Source organism: Carassius gibelio, chromosome B7 (genome assembly GCF_023724105.1).
Source record: "Carassius gibelio isolate Cgi1373 ecotype wild population from Czech Republic chromosome B7, carGib1.2-hapl.c, whole genome shotgun sequence".
NCBI classification, from domain to species: Eukaryota; Metazoa; Chordata; class Actinopteri; order Cypriniformes; family Cyprinidae; genus Carassius; species Carassius gibelio.
In genome coordinates, this window is record NC_068402.1 from 32,899,541 (window position 1) to 32,921,249 (window position 21,709).

The 21,709-nt window shown below is 37.6% G+C and overlaps 2 protein-coding genes across 4 annotated transcripts in view; both read right to left on the reverse strand.

Moving 5' to 3' along the window:
• Positions 1-519: 519 nt before the first annotated feature.
• Positions 520-7,556, reverse strand: LOC127961264 (FAS-associated death domain protein). Its single transcript, XM_052560315.1, has 2 exons — positions 7,146-7,556; positions 520-1,789 (listed from the first exon to the last, which is right to left on the reverse strand). The coding sequence occupies exons 1-2, from the start codon at positions 7,447-7,449 to the stop codon at positions 1,509-1,511; spliced, it is 585 nt and encodes a 194-aa protein (XP_052416275.1). The 5' UTR covers positions 7,450-7,556; the 3' UTR covers positions 520-1,508.
• Positions 7,557-8,090: 534 nt separating this feature from the next.
• ano1a (anoctamin 1, calcium activated chloride channel a) overlaps positions 8,091-21,709 on the reverse strand; it is a 36,148-nt gene continuing 22,529 nt past the window's right edge. For 2 of the 3 annotated variants that reach the window (XM_052560306.1, XM_052560304.1), the window contains exons 14-26: positions 21,482-21,493; positions 20,854-20,922; positions 20,082-20,156; positions 19,513-19,714; positions 19,310-19,421; positions 16,327-16,384; positions 16,026-16,126; positions 15,319-15,455; positions 12,850-13,002; positions 11,222-11,274; positions 10,635-10,819; positions 10,434-10,539; positions 8,091-9,696 (exon numbers count right to left, since the gene is read on the reverse strand). In XM_052560306.1, coding sequence (XP_052416266.1) covers positions 9,499-9,696; positions 10,434-10,539; positions 10,635-10,819; positions 11,222-11,274; positions 12,850-13,002; positions 15,319-15,455; positions 16,026-16,126; positions 16,327-16,384; positions 19,310-19,421; positions 19,513-19,714; positions 20,082-20,156; positions 20,854-20,922; positions 21,482-21,493 — 1,461 coding nt within the window. In that variant the 3' untranslated portion in view covers positions 8,091-9,498. The remainder of the gene's footprint in view (positions 9,697-10,433; positions 10,540-10,634; positions 10,820-11,221; positions 11,275-12,849; positions 13,003-15,318; positions 15,456-16,025; positions 16,127-16,326; positions 16,385-19,309; positions 19,422-19,512; positions 19,715-20,081; positions 20,157-20,853; positions 20,923-21,481; positions 21,494-21,709) is intronic. The other variant, XM_052560305.1, reaches the window with a different exon arrangement.

Genomic DNA, 21,709 nt, shown 5'->3' on the forward strand with positions numbered 1-21,709 from the left:
CTCCACTTCAAGAATTTTTTGAACTGCAAAAATAAATCGTAAAAAAAAAGGTAAAAGGTGATTTATCATGGTAAAAAAAAACATGGATGGTGACATAAACTTTAAACCTCAATATCATTTTTAAAAGAAGACAATTGAGCTCAAAGTGCTGCATTGCAAATGCATTTGTTGCTTTTTGTAATTCTAGATATTAAATATTACCATTGCTGTGCACATGTGTACATGTACATACACACTGACAGATGTGGGTCACTGACAAACAAACCTAAGAGCATACAGGTCACTGGTCAACAAAAGCATACAATCTAAGTATTAAGAACTGTTACATGAACCATGTTTAGGAATCATAGTAAATTTGAGCTCAACCCAAAAGCATCATAAACCTAAACGCTGAATGAATTAGTCCTCATTTGCAGTCTGGAGGAGTCGAAACTTTAAAAGTCCGAGCCAGTCTGCAGATTTTGGACAATCAGAGTTGACACATTTCACTGAAAATCATGTGTAAAGACAGACACAGACACCGATTCGGATTTTATTTTATTTTTAAGTTTCTTAGAAGAAAACAAATATCTGTGAACGTGTCAGAGAATATCAAACATAAAATTTCAAGCCTATTTTACAATAATAATTGTTTTCATTTGTCTGCCAGCAACAACTTGTTCTTCTGTGTTTGTTGTGTTCAGTCGTTTAGCATATGAGTTGATTCTGGCCAAATGCATGATTCCTAGAGTTTTCATATTTACTTGTGTGTGTGTGTTTGTGTATTTGTATATATAATGTACAAATTAAGTGTAATCTAAACCATTAGTAGATTGTCGAAACCACTGGCATCAGTGGCCCCTATACTTTTGAGAAACAACCTGTATAACCAGTGTGGGACAAATTTGAGATGAGTCAAAATGAACAGTTTCCAAATAATGCATTCTCCAGAAATCGTCCTTGCGGAGCTGAGACATGTCGGGGACTCCATGCTGAAACATGCCTCTCTGAGAGTGAAAACTGAACTCTTGAAGAGTAATGAACTTTTCTCTGACAGCCTATTTGTACAGTAATTAAATCTGATGAAGTATAGAATAAGAAAAAGTCATGTGCTTTATCAAACAGTTGAAAGGCTTGTTATGTGGTACAGCGTTCAATCACATATTGTCCCTTTATTTCCTTTCTAAGTGTCATACATCCTTTGACAAATCAGCAAACAGAAGAACAGTGTTGTTTTATGACTATGTCCAGTAAACACTGAAAAATCTCTATGTTTTGCAAAGGCAAAGGTGTCTGAAAACAATACCTATCGGACACTTATTCAATATATTTAATTTTCATGCCCTGCATTATCATTTCAAATGTAAAATATATTATCTAACACATTTCCTCCTATCAATATTTGACAAGGCTGTGTACAATAGATTCATTGATCTGTAAACATGATTTAAGTTCGTTTGCACTTCACAAAGAAATTCACATTATTAATCCCAGAGTTCTGTTGTTTTCTAGTAGAACGGTTGTGATTTTCAATGTGCACCGAGCTCTTTGAGCTTTTTCTCCACGAGATCCGCAGTGAGGTTCTGTCTGCAGTCCCGCAGAGCTTTAACGAGATCCTCCACCCTGGCGTTCTCTCTCGTCATCTTCATCCACCGTCTGATGAGCTCCCTCACCTGCTCCTCCAGGTCAAGGCTGTGCTTCTCCTGGATGCCGTCCAGCTGAGCGTCCTGGAGTCCAAGCTTTCTACCAAACTGACGCCACTTTTTACCCAAACGTTCAACAATTACATCAGTTGCGATGTTTATTTTTTCTAAAAAAAAAAAAAAGAGAGAGAGAGAGAGAAAGCATTTGAATTTGATTAGAATCTGAAATAAAGAAAATCTTTGATTGGTTCTTTGCAGGGCAGATCTTGATTGTTCAGTCACTGCGTTTGGACACTAAAGTAACAATGCATGAAGTTCAACGCAGCATTGCAAACAAATGATACAAGACCTTTGTGTTTTAAACGAAGGAGCAAAGCAAATGTGTTTTCTGGTTTTAGTTGTCGTGTAAACCCCTGGTATGAGATTCTAGATACTTTCTGGGGGGAAATACTGATCAACATAATCGGCATTGACCTCTTTGACATCACAGGCTGATTACTGTGTGCATCACCAGATAACAATGTCTTATACCTCTTACTTTTCTTACATTTCTTACAACTAATTACGGTTGTTTTGAAAAGTAAACCAGCTTCAGTCCAATAAATGTTCATCTTAATAGCAATATAATAGCAAATAATTCAGATTTTTACTTTTTAAAAACCGGTAAAGATTTTACAGCAGAAGGACATGTACCTCGACTGAAGTATATACTACCAATCAGACGACAGAAAGCATGTGAAGACGTTGTACAACAGGTTTTTCAAAGTTATGGTTAGCAGCGTTGATAAAGGCCTTAGAAATTCATACTGGCATATGACAATAATTACACATAATTAGAATCAAGAGAGGAACAAATAAGCAATCTGTTACCAGTTATGTAATAAAAGAATGGAACATTTTGGGATAGTAAGTATCTAAAGAGTATCTAACAAACAAATATTAGTGGAAAAAAAAATACAAGTAAGGCTACTAATGGTTTAAAGAATAGTACTTAAACAGTACTACTAAAATATAAGTTTGTGTAAAGGAATAAATGTTAAAACCCATGCCAGAATATTACCCCCCTTGTAGGAATTGGTAAGTGTAGGGTTGGTTGTGGGGTTAGGGTTAGGATAAGGCACGCAGGTAACGATTTCAACGAAGGGGTCAAAAACATTGTATTAAGTATGCCATACCAGTAATTGGCGCTGTCTTGTTATTAAACAGTACCTGTAGGGAAGTGAAGATTATATGTATATGTAGGCCTGTCACTATAACAAATTTTACTGGATGATAAATTGTTCAAGAAATTATCGCGAAAAACGATAATATTGTCATTCTAAGACCAGTTTCAACTAATATAATGATAATGGTAAAATAACGCAGGTACACATCTTCAAAGATCAATAAACTTATTTTATTTTATGGCAGATTCAGAGCAAGAAATACCAACATGTCGACTTTGTGTGGCTTAAAATGTATTAATTTTGTATGTTATATTATGTTATGTCAGTTATGGATGCTCATATTGACCGTTTAACCATTAACTGAAAGTAAATATTTTGACCGATGAAGGGGCCATTCACATATGGCATCTTTTTTTGTGATCGAGTTTATTTCAAATGCGGTTATGCACGCTCATAACGGAAGAGAAACGGTCACAACGCGGTTGTTTTTTCCAGCCGCATCCACACCACATCTAGTTAAAAACATCTCAGCTTTTCAGAATGACGCAAGCGCACCAGGTCATGTGAAAAGAACAAACTTACTCAGCTTTCTTCGGGGTTAAATTCCCTGTTGTTTTTGGAAAATGGGGTGCACCCAAACACTGCAGAGTTTTTTATTTTTCTTCGTAAAATAAATCATGTAACAGAGTTACAGCAGGGGTTTTTCAGTGGTGGAAATCCATTGCTGAAATGTCCTTGCTGTAACAGATATCGCAGCAGATTGATGCTTAGCAATGACAAACGCCTCAGGAGCGCAACTGCGAATTAATGGAGATCTTGAACGGTGTTCTTGCCTCGCATCTCTCCTTCCTTTTTACTGCCTGTGACTGTCACAGGATTGAGCTTGCGCTCCGTTCGTCTCACTAACACATTTTTTGAGCAGCTGATGTGTGATCTCTTCTTAGCACTCGCGCCCAGTCATGCTAAAGTGAAGTAGTTTTACCTTTCTGTAGTTTTTTAATGGCTTAGTCGTGGCTTAGTGGTTAGAAAGTTTGACCCCTAACCCTAAGGTTGTAACCCTAACCCACGACTGAGGTGCCCTTGATCAAGGCACCGAACCCCAAACTGCTCCCCGGGTGCCGCAGCATAAATGATGAACACTGCTCCGGGTGTGTGTTCACGGTGTGTGTGTGTGCTAGGGGTGTCCATGGTTAACCGGTTAACCGATTAACCGTTAAAAATTGTGTAACCGAGTGAAACATTTTGCTCGGTTAAGTGACGTCAATGGCGTGCATTGAATTTAGTTGTAATACATTTTTGCACCACCAGAGACCGCCAGAGCGCTCCCAGACATTTGTAATGGCCACAAGAAGAAGTCATTTTTCTAATATGAAGCGGGCTAATACGAGTGACGGGGCAAAATGCAAGTATTGCAATACAGTGCTTAGATATACTTCAAGTACAACCTCGTTGTTGTAATCTCAACAGCCAACACCCGGGCATCATTAGGCCGGCCAGGACACACTGGATGCGTGGCGAAAGCATCTCAGCTGCGTGGCGTGTCTGTTTTTAATTCGGTTCCCATGTTAACAGGTTAGAGCTTGCCGACTGCCTGCGTGAGACGCGCGGCTCAGGCGCGGCTCGACGCGTGCATGCTAGAAATAGAACCGACGCCTTGTTGGAAGCGTTTCCAGGCAAAGTATAATAGGAAAATATGTTTATATGTCATTTTGTACAAAAATACATATTAATTCATGACATTTTGATATTTGAAAGTCTATAGGTTGACATAAATTCAGATATAAATGTAATTTAAATAAATAAATAAATAATTATCAATTTTCAAATATTGTACGTGTCAAACATAGTCATAGTCATAGCCTTAGCGAGGCGGCCGCGGAGTCTGCTTGTTACCTTTTGCCTTATACATTTTAGGCTTATTCTCAAATTCAGATTGTGTTAATGGGCGGCATTATTAGGCAGTTTTAATAGGACAATTTGACCGGAGAGATTAAATTTTGTCGGACATTCCTTTTTTTTTTTCGGCCAATGTCCGGAAATTACTATGGTTATGGTTACTATGGCACACTATGGTTAACCGAGTATTAACCGCTAAGGGCCTCGGTTAACGGTTAATGAAAAACTTGAGAACGTGCAGCCCTAGTGTGTGCCCTTTGGATGGGTTAAATGCAGAGCACAAATTCTGAGTATGGGTCACAATACTTTACTTTCACTTTAAAATAACTCTAACTGGATTCGTCTGAAAGAAGAAAGTCATGTGATATTTAATGCCATCTTGTCAGTAAAGCCGGTGTTCTGACGTGTTCTGAACACCATACCCATCAGAATGGGATACCTTCGGTTAATGCGCATGCGCAGCAGTGAAACTGGTGGAATTGCGCATGCATTACGTTTATATCATATATAATTTCAGCATACCCCTGTATAAACTGTATTTTTATTAAACCAGGGCCTATCAAAACAGCATACCCCTGTATAAACTGTATTTTTATTAAACTTAAATTAAAATAAATTGACAGACTCCGCTATAGAACTCAACTTCCGGCATGCTATTCTGACAAAGTATGCTACATCGAAAGAACACCGGCTGGAGATTTACCGCTGATTACAGTTCTGTCAGTTTGTCCTACCTCCCACTAAAACATTCATACGAAAAATGCTACTGTAAAGTTATGGTTTATTATTGTCTACACCTACCACAACCCTAAACCTACCCTTACAGTAATGCAAATACAGTAATTATGTGTTATATTCGCGGTTGTAGCTAGAAGGGAAACCAACAATAAACATTTTTTTCTACCAATTACACTTTAGTCTACACCTACCCCAACCCTAAACCTACCCTTACAGTAATGCAGATACATTAAATGTTGTTTAGCATGATAAAAAGGAAGCGGTATTGATGTGTGCATGCGCAGTAAACTCCGGTAGACTGATCTGACGGGTTGGGGAAAATGTCAGAACACCGGTTCTGGAATCAGCGGTAAATCTCCATCACCTGTGCGCTTTCAAGAATTTAATTGTGAATCGAATCGTTCTAAATTTGCAAAAATGGTTGGAACAGAAATACTCCTTCAAACGTACAACTTAATTTTTGAAACGTTGTCCATGTTTAGCATGGGAATCCAACTCTTTAACAGTGTAAAAAACTCAGTATGCATGAAATAGCACCCCCCCCCCCCCCTTTAATAGTTTTCGTTTTTCTAACGGTAATAACATTTTGACCTTGATATACACTTGATGTGTACAAATCAGGGGGCAAGGAACTCGACCGGAAGTTGAAGTCAGGTGGGGGCTGCCATCTTTTAGCAGAACTTCACTTGCTTTAGCATTCCCATTGACTCCCATTCATTTTGGCGTCACTTTGACAGCGAATAACTTTACATCTGAGGCGTTTAAAGACTCCGTTTGTCCATTATTTATTTCTAAAGATACACAACAATGTATAAAGGGCTCCATTACCTTCTATGTTACATTATGGCCCCTTATAAACAGTTTTTGTAAAAAATAGGCTAACGATTGCGTCATAACCACTCGACTCTCTGTCGCATTACCGTACAGACAGGAGGAGAAGCTCGCAGGCAATTAACTTAATATGGCGTACTGGCGTTACATTTTAAAATACTATACAAAATAATTAATCAGAATACTTACTCCTGCTCACTCACGACAAACTCCCCGCTCAAGATCGCCGTCTCTGCAAGATTAACGATGGAAGTTTGCACGCACAGCTACTAGAAGATTTACATCTGTCAGACAGGTTTGAGTCTGCGCGTCAGAAACGGAAGTGCTAAAAAACGCTAAAAATGGGCTTCACTTGTCTCAATTGAGTTCCAATGGGGTCGCTGTGTCCATTTCTTTTACTGTCTATGGTACAAATGCACTTTACAGTGTGATGCCATTGACGCATGACGTCAGCGTTTTCAAAAATTCCAGTATTGGGTGTTTATGGTGTTTACACGGATACGACAACCGTGGCGTTTTCAAAAACTGTGAACACCCGTTTTCAAAAAGATGCGTTTTCAGTCCCCAAAACGCGGTTGTCATGTAAATGAACAGGAAACACGCATAAAACGTTTCTCGTTTTTAGCTGAAAACGTTGTCGTTCAAACGGCCCATTAGTGATAGAGTAAACATCGCCTCAGTGACACAGTGGTACAAAACCACAGAATACATTATTATTATTTTTAAATGACAGAAACTATACCTCAACATGTCATCTTTTCACTTACACATATGAGACATTTAGAGTGTAAAGCAAAAAATATCGATATGCAGCTGTCTTATCCGTGTTTTGCTGTTAATGAAGAGCCTCGGTGTGGCACGAAACACAAGAGTTGAGTAAAAGTCTACAAACCTCGCTCTTCTGCGTCTGGGACATCAGGAGGGCTCCCCGTCGCTCCTCTCTCGTAATCATCGATGATCTCCAGAAGAACTTTCTGGCCGATGTGGTTTAGATGTTTTCGCAGGAGTTCAGTGTGGTCAGGTCCAATAGCAGCTCTTTCGATCAAGCACTCGAAAAGATCGATCCCCTTATTGACTTTCTCGAGCTTTTTCTTCCCGACTTCTTCTTGGCACAAGAATTTTAGACTCTTCACATTGTCTTCAGTAAGTTTATCAGAGATCGCCAGTAACATGGCTCTAAATCTGCTGCTATCCATGATGTGTTTGAATGCTAACACAAGTAGGCTACAGCACTAAAATTAACCCGCTTTCGCTTTCAGCTCTGGCTCTAAGTTAGCAAAGCATCGAAAACCCCTCCCTTGTGTCCTAAAAGCATGCTTTGGGTCAGCTAGAAGGGGTTCAGAGTTTTAGAAGTAACTTAGTACCAAAATTACTGTACCAATTCATAAATAAACCGCGTTTTATTCATATTTTTCTGAAAAGTAATGATTTGAGCTGTTGAACAAGTTCATTTGGACTCGAAAAAATAGCGTAATAGCCTAAAAACGGAAACACTGGACTCTGCTCTGATTGGATGACCAACACACATACCAAACTGCGTTTTTATTTTCTTTTCTTTAATAAGTAGCTTTAAAACGCGCATTTTGTCAAGAGATGGAAATGATATATCTGATGTTTTTTTTCTGATTCAAAAGAATCGATTCGCAAAATGAATCGGATCTCGCGACTCTGAGGAAGGGAACTGAAATTAACCTGACTTACTTCCTATTAATTCGCTCCTCCTTCATTGTTCAACCCAAAGGGGAGGATACAAGAAGCAACAAATATGAATTCAGTGAGTTTACCTTTCAAAAATGTGACAGCCAGGTCTACAAAAGAGTCAATAAATGTATACATACCAAATGTATGACATGTTTATTTTGGAAACATAATTCAAAAGCCAAAGTACAGTCATAACCTCCCATTAGCAGTTTGAGACACTGAACCTCCACAATAATATTAATAAAAAAAAAAGAAATTTAAAGGTTTCTTTCACAGAGGTAAACAGTATGTGGATGATGTAACAGTCTAAAAATGGGTTTACACTGTTCATTTATAGTAGAACTGAAGCCTTTGGGGGTGGGGGGGAGGGTGTATATAAAAGGAAAAAAAAATGAAAAAAATAGGAAATACAGTTTTGTTTAATAATTAAAGTTTATAGACCAATATAGACCAAGTATTGGCCAAATGCCCAAACAGTAAGACTGAATTCATATTTTATATTATATTAATTTGAATTAAAACTACTCTTTTATATTTCATGTCATTTCTGTGAATGGAAGACACATGCATCATACCAAGATATATTGTTTCCATCATCACTGTCATTTCATCATGGTTGGAACATCACAAATCAAGACCAGAGAAAACATTCAGATAAGACACAAATCTCATTCTCATTTTCATGAATATTAAGGCCTCTTGAGCGTCATGGGTTTATATACAGCGTACCCTTTCTTCATTTTCAGATGCACTACCTAAAAACCAAGCACCTGCATGCTGCCAAAAATCCCCAAGATCAATCCACATCCTGTCACAAGCACTCCGGCGTATAATAGAAATTCTAGAATAGTAAAATCATAAGACCAAGAGTGATTATTGTAGTTATTTTGATTAATTTGCAGTGTTTCATGTCTATATTTTATGTATAGACCGCTAAAGGCTAAACAGACACAATCATTACAGTGATAGAACAGAACTACTTAGTGCCTAAAAAAAGGAAACAGCATGATATCGATAGTTGCTAATTCACTCGACCAGAAATATTCTGAAATGTCTAATATTAAATAATTTAAAAAGCACTTTAAACGAGTTGGTTCAGAGTTCAATCCTATCGATATCGAAAACATAAATGTTACATTTTCATGTTAAAATTCATATAAAAGCATTGTAGTTTCAAATAAAATGCTCATTAGCCGTCTATTAATGCTAAAGCAGCGATGCTTCACAAAACTACATACAATATTCATCATTCAACAGATAAAACGATACAAACCCTACAGCCCTCTTTCCAAACAAACCTACCTGCAGAAGTTGCATATAGCAAGTGTTTAATTCAGTAACTGACAAAATAAAAACAGAAATCTTTTTCTTGTTGGAACTTTGTTTCTGGTATACCAATGAGGCGGCAGTCATGTAACGATAACAGCAGTGGTCCTCCAGGACAGGCCGGTCCTCGACAGGCTTCCCGTTCTGTTTGAGCAGGTCCCTGGAGTGGACCGTGTTACTGTTTCCCTCGCAGCACTGGGATCAGAGCGAGCGCCGGGCTAGGCCTGTGAGCTGGGGCGCGAGCGGAGCGGCTGGGGGCTTGGGTCACCCATGGTGTTCCTGTACTTCTTGCCCCGTTCCTGTTTCATGAACAGCTCAACGACGAGGTTCCTCTCCTTGTGTATCTGAATGCTGATGTCCTTGGGAATGTCTGGGATTAGCCAATCCACAAAGTCGCTCATCAGCATCACCACATTCTGAACAGAGAGACAGAGAGAAGTGGCATTTGTGTTAAAGTGACTCATGGAAACAGTGTTGAATTATAAAAAAAAAAGTGAAAAAAAAATGATTTCAATTTAGTTAATTTATATATAAAGTATAGATCAAGGTCAAGATGTTATTGCCATTAGAAAAATGAAAACTATTAAACTTAACTCAAAAGAAATGTTGCTTGGGCAATTAACAAAAAAAAAAAAAAAAAAAAAAAACACTAAACTAAAATTTAGGAAAATTTAATTAAAATCTAAATAGAAAAATAAAAAATCAAATAATAAAAACGACAAAAGTAAAAAATTATATACAGTACAGTGTGTGTGTGTATACTGTATATATATACATACACACACACACACACACACACACACATATATATATATATATATATATATACATATATATAAAATACATTAGTATAGTATATATGTATTCTACTCATGTTTTAATAATGGTCACAATTGATTCAAATGGGCATCTGGACAGGATGATGTTTTGGTGTATTACTGTAAAAATGTGGCAATTACGATTTGGGAGCATTTTAACAATTTAAATGAAAGTGTAATAAATTTTCTTTTTTTCTAACTAAACAACAGCAACTACAAATGGTGATTATTATGATTATTATTCTTATTGAAATTATGAAATTCTTTATAAAATTCCATCATATTTCAGAAATAGTAAAAAAGTTTGAAAAAGTTTGACTTTGTTTTTGACTAACCTGAAAGATGATGACGAAAGCTAATCGTGCCGCCAGAATGGCCCAGAACTCTCTTGAGAACTCGTATGGCGTGTTGGACCATGGAGGGTCCCTGTAATCTTTATATCTGTGGATAGTGTAAACATTATGAAGATAACACACAGTCATACACCACATTAGAAAAATCAAAAAAGACTCTTTAGTGCAAATCAAAGCAAGTACCTGCAAACCTCTACTTTGTATCCCAGATGCATGGGCTGCATGGGCTCTGTGCCTGGCTGGAAGTGACTAACATTGAAGTACGAAAGGGTGTGATTGACAAAGCCATGAAGAGTCCCGTCTGGACTGTACATGTGCTGATAGACCAGGCGTGGGATGAAGTCAGAGGTGAATGAGATCACAAACGCCTGAAGAGAGACACGGGAGGATTAGCCTGCTAATGTGTTTCTGGGCGTTTCTTTGCTCGGGTGTTCTGGGTGTTTGCTATCTGGCCCTGTGTCTCATCATATGGCATGAGTTCAGTGGCTATGGGATTCCTTTCACCTGTTTTATCATTAGTCAGATCACTTAGAAAAGTAATAGCACACTTCTGCTCAATACGTGGGATGATTCATTTATGTTCACAGCATAAATTTGACAGAATGAGTCGGACTTACACTGCAGGAGCAAAAATAAATAAAATGCCACTAATAATTAGTAATACTAATAATGGCTCTAGTAATATCAATGTTGAGAAATACAGCTTCATAGAATATACATCACAGTACAACAGGTTCAGCTCTTATTTCTTTCAGAGAATTTAAACCTACATTAACAATGACGGCCACTTTACTGATCCCTCGGAGAAGAGTGTACCAGATTCCTGGAGACAAAGACAAACAGAAGCAAAGACATTAAAGAGATATTAGATTACACTGATGTGTATTTTAAATGTTGCTATATTTACAGTGACTAAATGCTGCTGTGTTACACAGAATAAATAAAATTAAAATGTATTTTCATAAAAAAAAAAAAAAAAACTTTATGAATACTCTAAATCAAAGTATAAGCAAAAATATATATTTAAGTATTTTATTTTAAAAAATTATAATTTTATTTAACCATGTTCTTGCCGGGGTCTGTGAGATTAAGCAATATACACACGTAATACAACACATTACCACTAGGTGGTGATAAATGCTTGTCATTTATAGTTAAGAGGTTTTTTTTTCAGCCTTTCACTGAATATTGCAACGAAAACATTCATTTGCCCTCTTCTCTTTCTTAAAATTAAGACAATTTTAAATTAAGTTTGTGTAAACAGAAGACCTTTAGGCTTGGCTACAATTTAGCAAACGAACATTTCATTACTGACCAGAAAACAAAGACAGTTTATTTACCACATGTTGTCCCACACTAACCCCCAGAGCAGGGCATGCGGTCACGAGACAAGGCATGTTGGCACAATAAATAGATACATAAACATCAAGTGATGCATAATATATGGAGCAAATTGTTGACAGCGATATCAATACAAGTTATCAATATGCATTGACTTTATTTAACTTGGATAACCATCTACACCCAGTCTCCTCCAAAGATGAGCAGATGACCAGAAATAAGCATTTCACGAATCTCTCAGAGCCAATATTTCCTGTTGATACAGTGACATCAGGCCTTTGCATCTGAAAGGCCAAATCAGTAACAGAAAGGAACCTTTCCATAGAAGTGTCCAATTTTACCTCTTAATCGATTTCCAGGGACTTTTTTTTTTTTTTACTTTATGAGGGCAACTCTTTTTCTAACCTCAATAAACATATTTGTCAACTGTTATATAAAATTCAAAATTACAATCAACAAATTGAGTTAAACTCATTATTAAACAATAGAGCTGTTAGCAATCAAATCTAATCATCTGTCTTAGCACGGCAGAAGAGGCGCAGAACATGCTGTAAGTGACTAATGCACAAATAATATTATGATATTAATGTTTGAAATATACAATTGTGCTTTGTAACTACTTTTCTTGAAATATCAATTAAATTAATGAAAAAGACTACATTTATTCAGCCTCTGTGTGAAATTAATGACACTTTTGTAGTTGTAATAATATTTGGAAAATCAGGACACTTGCTTGTGTGATGCTGCTTAAATATAAAAATCACAGGATATAAAAAGTCTCTATAAAAAAATCCTATTAAACTTTAACGGGCGTATTTTCGTACACATCCTAAATTCCAGAGTCTGTAGTGTCTTATTATGTGCTTTTACATTTATACATTTGGAAGAAACTTTTATTCAAAATGACTGGCTTTGCATTCAATGTGTACATTTTATCAGTTCATGCTTTCACTCTTTTGTGCTACAGGAATACTATACTTACTGTATGTGCAAAAGATTACATCACATCTAGATAAAGCTCATTTAACGTGCTGAAAATCAGTGTGTAGATACTGACCAATGTCCTTTGCTCTTACAGCAATCGGTCTTCTCAGCTCCGTGACAAACTTTTTTGCATCAAGACGAATCTCAATGACGTTGTTCAGTAGAGCAAACAGAGGAGCGAGCGGAAAGGAGGCCACAAACAAGGTCACCATCCCGAACTGAATGACTAGATAAGAAAAAGAAACAAAAACAGGTTTCCGCTGGATTACTGAGAACATCTTATCACATCAAGTACATCAAACGATGGTATGCTGGGAAACGTGGTCTTAAAGGGGTCATATGATGTTGCTAAAAATGACTTTTTTTTTATTATTTAGTGTAATGCAAAGTTTACATGGTTTAAGGTTAAAACAAACATCATTTCCCACATACAGTACACTACTGTTGCTACTCTCTGGATTTTTAGTCAATTTTTACAAAGCTCACCATTCTGAAAAGCGCGGTGTACACCGATTGGCCAGCTATCCGGTGCACTGTGATTGGCTGAAAAATCTTCCCACACGGTGACGTAGATTTGTGGGAGTGTGTTTGAATGAGGTGTTTTAGGAAGGCATGGATGAGTCTTAACTTTTAAAAAGAATAGCTCTTAAGGTTTGAGAACCTTAATCTTTGCAACCTTACGGATATTATATACAGGTGCTGGTCATATAATTAGAATATCATCAAAAATCTTATTTCACTAATTCCGTTCAAAAAGTGAAACTTGTATATCATATTTATTCATTACACACAAACGGATATATTTCAAATGTTTATTTATTTTAATTAGAATATTGTGAAAAGGTTCAATATTGCAGACACCTGGTGCCACACTCTAATCAGATAATTAACTCAAAACACCTGCAAAGCCTTTAAATGGTCTCTCGGTCTAGTTTTGTATGCCACACAATCATGGGGAAGACTGTTGACTTGACAGTTGTCCAAAAGACAACCATTGACACCTTGCACAAGGAGGGCAAGACACAAAAGGTCATTGCAAAATTAGCACATTAATAGAGAGACGAAAAAAAGTGGTAGAAAAATACAGCTGTCGCATTCCTTGCCACTCTTGAACAACAGACAGCATCAGAAGTGTCTCTCAGACAAAAAGGATTGGACTGCTGCTGAGCACTTCATGCTGCTGACCAACTTTATGGAGATGCAGATTTCAGTTTCCAATGGGACTGGGCACCTGTACACAGTGCCAGGGCTACCAGTACCTGGTTCAAGGACCATGGTCCTGTTCTTAATTGGCCAGCAAACTCGCAAATGGAAAATCTATGGGGTACTGTGAAAAGGAAGATGCGGTATGCCAGACCCAACAAGGCAGAAGAGCTGAAGTCAACTATCAGAGCAACATTGGCTCGCATAACACCTGAGCAGTGCCTCAGACTGATCGACTCCATGCCACACCGCATTCCTGCAGTAATTCATGCAAAAGGAGTCCCAACTGAGTATCGAGTGCTGTACATGCTCATACTTTTCATGTTCATACTTTTCAGTTGGCAATGATTTCTAAAAATCCTTTCTTTGTATTGGTCTTAAGTAATATTCACATTTTCTGAGATACTGAATTTAGGATTTTCCTTAGTTGTCAGTTATAATAATCAAAATTAAAAGGAATAAACATTTGAAATATATCAGTCTGTGTGTAATGAATTATTATAATATACTGTACAAGTTTGCACTTTTTGAATGAAATTAGTGAAATAAATCAACTTTTTGATGTTATTCTAATTATATAACAGCTTGTAACACTCCAAAGACAAAGAAAAACATGAAATCATGTCATATGACCCCTTTAAGACTTTTAAAAACATTTGTGTAAAAACACAAATCGCCCGATTCACACAAGAACTGTAATCATTCCTGGATTTTGTGCTGATGCTCCTGAACGTTACTAGTTTAGGGTCTCAGGAGGAGACTGGGTGACCATGCTCAGAGAAGGAAGGATGGGACAGGAGAGACAGAGAGAGAGATAGATAGAAGGATAGAAGATAAAAGTATAGATGGAGGATGGTAGATGAGGGGGTGGGATGTTATTAATGAATTCAAGCCAGAACTAAAGCTCATAATCTCACGCTGCTCTGCCAGCCCCCCTTTGGACCCATAATGCCTCTCTCTTAGCAGAAGTCCATCCCACGCTGTAGCAGAGATGAGGCGAGATGAGAGGAGAGGAGGGGCACTGCAGATCCTTCACAGAACGGACGTGCGTTTACTGTGCACGCCGTCTGAAGCTTGTATTACTCTCATAACAGTGCTTTGAACAGATGAGGGGTATAAATCTGTCTGCTTGTGTTTAGACATTTCAATTAGCAGTTGTGGACAGCGTGAATTTAATCATTCATAATCGTAATTACAATACGTTTTTAATGATGTTGTGTTCCTACAAGAGTGCGGAAAACAGCCAGCAGGACTAGGAGAGAATTCAAATAAATGTTTATACGTCTCTGTGTGTGTGTGTGTGTGTGTGTGTGTGGGCGCATAGTGTGTAGTGACTCACTCATTTCCATGTACTCTGGGTTGAGTCCGACAAAGGGCCCAAGGAAGTGGTCCTTCTCGTGACGATGAAGCGTTCTGTTCAGCTCTTCCTGATGATTTTTGTCTATCTTGCGTTGTCGGAGCATTTTCTTCAGTTTCCTGTGGCACAGATTAATAATCACTGTGGATTTTGCATGTAACTAACCTGAACTCAAGCATATCCATTGCAAGATGTGCTCGTTTGCATCCGAGCAGCCATCATTCAGAGTGTTGTTGTGAACCGTCCATCTGTGTTTGTTTACTCAATATTTTGGTTAATTGGATTGACCTAAATTAGATATCTGTATTTTTTGCCCTGTTCACAACATGCATACTGTATACAAACACACACTCTCTCTCTAATCTTTTGACATTCTGTTTGGACCTGCTCATGTATTTATTTTACCATGTACTACCTTCAGAGGCATTTGCCTGAGATGTGCTTACAAACTAGTATTTGCATTTGTCCAAATGAAACATAATATGTATTTGCAAGCAAGACACAAAAAAGGTCAGCAAAGTCTTTTCATGAAAAAAATAAAAATAAAATGCTCACGGCAGCTATTTACAACGTTCTCCTCAAAGTACAATAATTCCCTAAAGCAAATGTCTAGAAATGTAAGCCACACCTATAATCCACAGTGGGAACTTATCAGATTTCCTTCATCTACAAATGTGTTTGCTACTCACGGAAGTCCTATCTCAAACAGGTTATTCTGGATGAGCTGCTTGCCAAGCATGGTGATGCAGAGCTGTATGCACAATTCCATCAGACAGCCGGCATGGGCGCACTGCAGGGTGAAACAGAGAGATTTTCACTCAGTTACTATGGAATTGACTGGCTACACACCTCCAAAAGTGTTAGTCATCAGGAGTGAGGTATCTAAGACAATCTGTCAAGTTATTTTTCATATGATGTGGGTACAAGAAAAAAGCACCAACCACCAATGACACACACATAAAAGGAGGAAGCTGAATGCTAGATATGTACCTCTTCCATTCGGTAAGACCCCATAACGTAGATATATTTGCCAGGACGTCCAATGATTCTGGAGGCATTGGATAGAAGAAGGTCAATAGCTGTGTTTACTAGCCACTGCACAAATGCAAGTGTTTTTTTTTTTTTTTTACAAAATAGACATTACTGTCAAAGTACCCTAAAGGGAATTGGGGGTAGCTTTTTCCACAACCTAGTGAGCGATATTATATTGGTCAGAAGCATACTGCATGTCACATGTATGTTGTGCTGTTAATGCTAATGTTTTAGTGTTTGCATCCAGCTTCTTCTCAGTCTACTCTGCAGGACTTCCTTGGTCAATCAGGTAGACCAGCATTTTTGGCTAATGAACAGATGTGGATCAAAGCCAGGTTTATTTTGTATGAACCAGCATGGAGGGGTACAGAAATGCAATGATGAGGGTCTAAGCTGGTGTTTATGAAAGTTTGTTTAGGCCACAGGTTTAAAAAAATAAATAAAAAGGTAATAGCAATTCTTTATCTTATAATTCAGACTTTTTCTTGCAATTCTGAGTTTAGAATTCTGACTTCTTAGAATCGAGAGATATAAATTCTGAATTGTAAACCGGTAAAAACTCGCAAATTCAAGAAACAAGATAGAATTGTAAGACAAAAAGTTACTTTTATTATTTTTTAACTACATGGTGAGGAAAACTAATTGTCCAAATATAGATAGAAAAGTTCAAATTGTGAAATGAATACAATTGGCAGAAATAAAAGTCAGAATTCTGAAAAGAAAAAAAAAAAATAATAATAATAATAAAAAAAAAAAGTTTTCGCAATTATATTTTTTTCCATGTGCATTCCAGCAAGAATGATACCTAATTTATGCTATTACGATACCTAATTTTGGCCAAATTCTAAAGGTATGTTCACACTGGCAGCCATACACAGTGACAAAGCCACAAGGCATCATTTACATTTAGTGAGCAATGACAACTTCAGGTGACAATTTGTTATTGAAGCAACAAAGCTGACCGGCGCATGATTAGTGACAAGATGTGGGGACTACCAAAGAGAGTGAAGATGGAATCACTGCCTCATAAAATAAAATACAACTGAAAAGTAGGAATGCCAAATAGAATGCAGTGACTCACTGTGAATGCACCGTAAGAGAGCATCATTGTGATTTGTCGATGGAAGTCTGCAGTAGTACGTGTATGGCTAATACATTGTTTCTACTGTTACGAATATTTTGGTTGCTAGAAATTACAGTAGTGATTTGTGTTGATCTGTAGTAGCTGCGCTGGTGCTTTAGGGCGGCAGCAGTCCTGCAGTATTTTTGCTAGCCTTTGACGTTATATGCTTTGTATTGTTAATCTAAAAAGGCGTTAACTATTTTCACTTAATTGCTGGTAACTCATGCACTCAAACTATCTTTAACATGTGAAGCCCTCCCTTTTTTAAAGACCTAACTTATGTAATGATCTGCAAGTATACCTGTGCATGTCCAGTGAAAAAGGACTTCAGCAAGGCACTTATTTATACTTTTTTTTCTCCTTTATTTGTTGATTTTTTTCACCATGTGTAAGCCCTTCTTCAGATGCAAAAGACAATGCAATTTGACAAATCTGTCAGCTCTTTGCAACTTACTCATCAAATTAAACTGCAAGCCAGGAGTAAACAAATCAGACAGCTATCAATAATCCCTTTGAATTTCATGTAATTACGAAGACAAAATTGTATTGTTTGTTACATATCGTCCTACATATCAGCTGGGGAAATTTTCAGAAGAACTGGATGTGCGATTATCTTCCAACCCTGAAGATGGCAGCCCAGTTGTGGTTCTTGGTTAATTAAACATTCACCCGGATAAGCCTCATGCTGTGTCCTTATAAGCTGACCTAGCTTTGTTTGACCGCAACAATTTACCAACTTACAAATCAGGAAACCTACTTGGCCTCATCTACACAAGTAACTGTACCACAGACAATGTCCTTGTAACTTCATTGCACATTTACGATTTCCACCTTGCCTGCTGCACACTCTTCGCTGGTTTTCTTTCAACATAACCTCCACTCCCTCAAACTTGTTTCTATGATCGCCCACCTCTGTTCAGTCCAACTAAAAGCTCCTCCTCTCTTATGTAAATGATGCATTTAAATCCACTTGAACATCTTGTCTAGACAGCATCTGTCCTCTCTCCTCCAGGCCTGTTTGCACAAAACACCCACTAACCCCTGAACATCTGATGTTCTTCGTGAGACCAAACTTCAGAGAGAAAATGGCAGCAATCGAAAGTTCCTGGTGAAGGGAGTAGCACAAGTCTTTTCAGAGGCAGACACTCAAAAGCAGAAATTATTCTGGTCAATGAAGCCATGTGGCTGGCAAAAGCTGCCTCTAAATTAGTTAGTCTTCATTGCAAATTATCAAACTCTACTATTTATAAAGTATCTGAGAAGTGAGCATGATTTAAATCACATCAGCTATCCATGGGGGTACCCCAGGGCTCAGTATTTGGCCCCTTTCACTTTTCAGTATACACAACAATCACTGGGACATATCATCCAGATACATGGATCTAAGAATAAAGCATGCAGACCAGTTCCTTTTCAAGGCTGCTGCCATCTCCAGACAGGACTACTGCAATGGTTCAACCTTGCTGTATGCACTACCTGTGCAAATGATACAGAGTGTGGTGACATTAAGTGTACTCACGTAACCCCTAACACACCACACCTACTCCCAGTCTCTATTATTTTACCAAAATTATATCTTAGCAAGACATTAACACCAAAATCTTTCATGTTTTTTACGGATGAAGCACTATCTGTAAGGAGCATCTGTCTATACTGTACCTCATTTCAAATCAGTCACTTAGACAGCAGGACAGCTCACTAGGTTTGGAAACAGAGCTTGTTACTCTAACGAATGGAAATCCTATTGTAGATTTAATAATAACCAAGTATCTGATAGCATTCGGTTTCAGAGTGACTCCTTGGTACCAATACTCTCACCTGCCTCTGAAGAATGCCAGGTACACAATAGGGGTAAATGCATTTGCGAACTTCAATATGAATGTCTTGAAGATCAGCCTCTCCTCAAAACTCTTGTCAGTTTTTGGCACCTCTGATAGGTTGAAAACAACAGCAAGTTTTGTAAACATGTTTTGCAACAAATCTGGCCAACTTAATGTCTTGAAGTCAATAAACAGGCGTACCCATAATAGTGAGCCAACGTGCAATTGCTCCATAGACCTCATCCATTATGATGATGATAATGAGGTTGATGATAGCAGCAGTGGTTTTAACGGTGGCCCGTATATTAGTGCGGAATGTGGGAGTGGAACTCATGTGCAGGGCGGTCATAATGGAGACCCTGTATAGCACCACACCAAACACGATGGCCAAGGTCACAAAGATCTGCATTGAGGACACAAACAAAGAAAAGAAAAGTGACTTGTAATAAAATAATTTAGTGACCGAGACTGGATACAGCATCATGGAAAAGACAACATTATTGGTTACCAAACATAGAAAGCCAGATCTAAGTCACCATGACTACTTCATTATGCAACTGAAAACATCTGATAATAAAGTGAGCATTATTTGTCTGCTCATGTGATTTCAAAATAAATTAAATTGCCTGGTTGTTTAAAATAAGGTACATTTAACTAAAAAAAAAATGTTCTGAGAGTTAAATTCCTTTCATTTATTGTCATATTAAAAAAAAACTACGTACATCACAGCATTATAATGAAAATTAATAAATAAAAAAATAAGGTCTTACCAAAAAAATCATCATGACGATAATAGTCATGTATGCTGGCATTCGGTCTCTACATGTCAGCTTCACATTTCCTGCCTAGAAAAAGATATGAATTGTCAAATGTGAGATCAGAACATAGAACGAAGACACTTGCATCCTGCAAAAGAAACTTGGTCAAAAATCAGATGTGTAATCTCAGGGCTCCAGCATGCTTTGGCCTCCAAAAGGACAGAGAGGGTCAAGCCAAGCAGAGCAAAATCAAGCCCCTAGACATGCCTCACAGCTGTGCTGTCACATAACATTCAGTATATTGCAACTAGGTCAACATCTACTGAGCATAATACGCATTACCCAATAATCCAGACATCAGTATGACAGCAAGGATGGCATGCATAAGTCAACAGACAAAAATACTGCTAGAATCAGCATTGCCTGTGTTGTGCCAGACACTAAAAATTAAGCCAAAATAATATCAGCATATGGTCTGGTCCACATTGTAGATTATTCTAGCCAAGAACAACCCACTTGGACAAGAAGGGGCATATTAAATCCTAACTGTCTTAAATATAGGGTAAAAATGTCTTCACATCTTAAATGTGTTTTTAATAGATAATTGCGCTAGCGGTGTTGTAAAAATGCATTATTATTATTATTTGGAGATGTTAACCACCCTGACTTTTAGAAATAGTGTAAATCCAATTGGCAATTCTGTTTGCATATGCAGCAGATGGTCAGCAAATGGTGAGTTTGTGAGTTTTTTTTCCATCTGAAGCTTGGATTCATAAAGACCTACCTTTGGGGATTGCTCTTTCTTCAAGGACTTCTTCATAACATGGAACTCATACTCTGCTCTTGGTTGACTCTAGGAAAAACAGAGAAAGCAATTCCCAACACATACACGACTTAAACCAGTTTAAAAGTGAAAAACAGCAGAAAAAGATAACTGGTTATGGAGCCAAAAGCAGCCATGTGCATGATCAGTGAACAGAACAGAAATTCTGGTAATAGCAACACAGTGACATTCAAGTGAAAGTATAATCCTTAAAACCAAAAGCTCTCAGCACCACAAATACATATTCCTTTCCACATTCAGCAGCTTTAGATTTTATTAGTTCCTCCTGCTTATTTTATCCACATAAACAGTGGCAAGCCTGCAAAGACTGTGACTGCCGAAAGGAAAGTGAGCAGCTTTTGACCTGTAAGGCCGGAGGAAGAGAGAACAGGAATCTCCCAGACCTCCACAGCAACAGACCAATAGATAGATAAGTGCTGGTGGAATACTTTACACAAGCAAGAATGTGACGACGATGCTTGAAGACGACTTTTAAGATAATATGAAGATTATGTTAGTACTGAAATGCAACTGTTAGGTTAGGAAGGAAATAAATTTAGTTAATACTGTGAATGAACCGATTCCAAACCTTTTGTTTCCCCTATACAAAACAGGACAAAAAAACAAACAGTGAAAAAAACAGTTTGATTTCATGGCACTGGATCAATAAAAAAGACATGTATATTTCTTTACACCAAAGCCTAAGGATAATACAAGTCTGCACAAGGAAATAATGAAGCACGCCTACAAAACATACATAAACCCATATAATTATCTTATCAACACGTACATCAAAAAGTATTCTATTGACACTTTT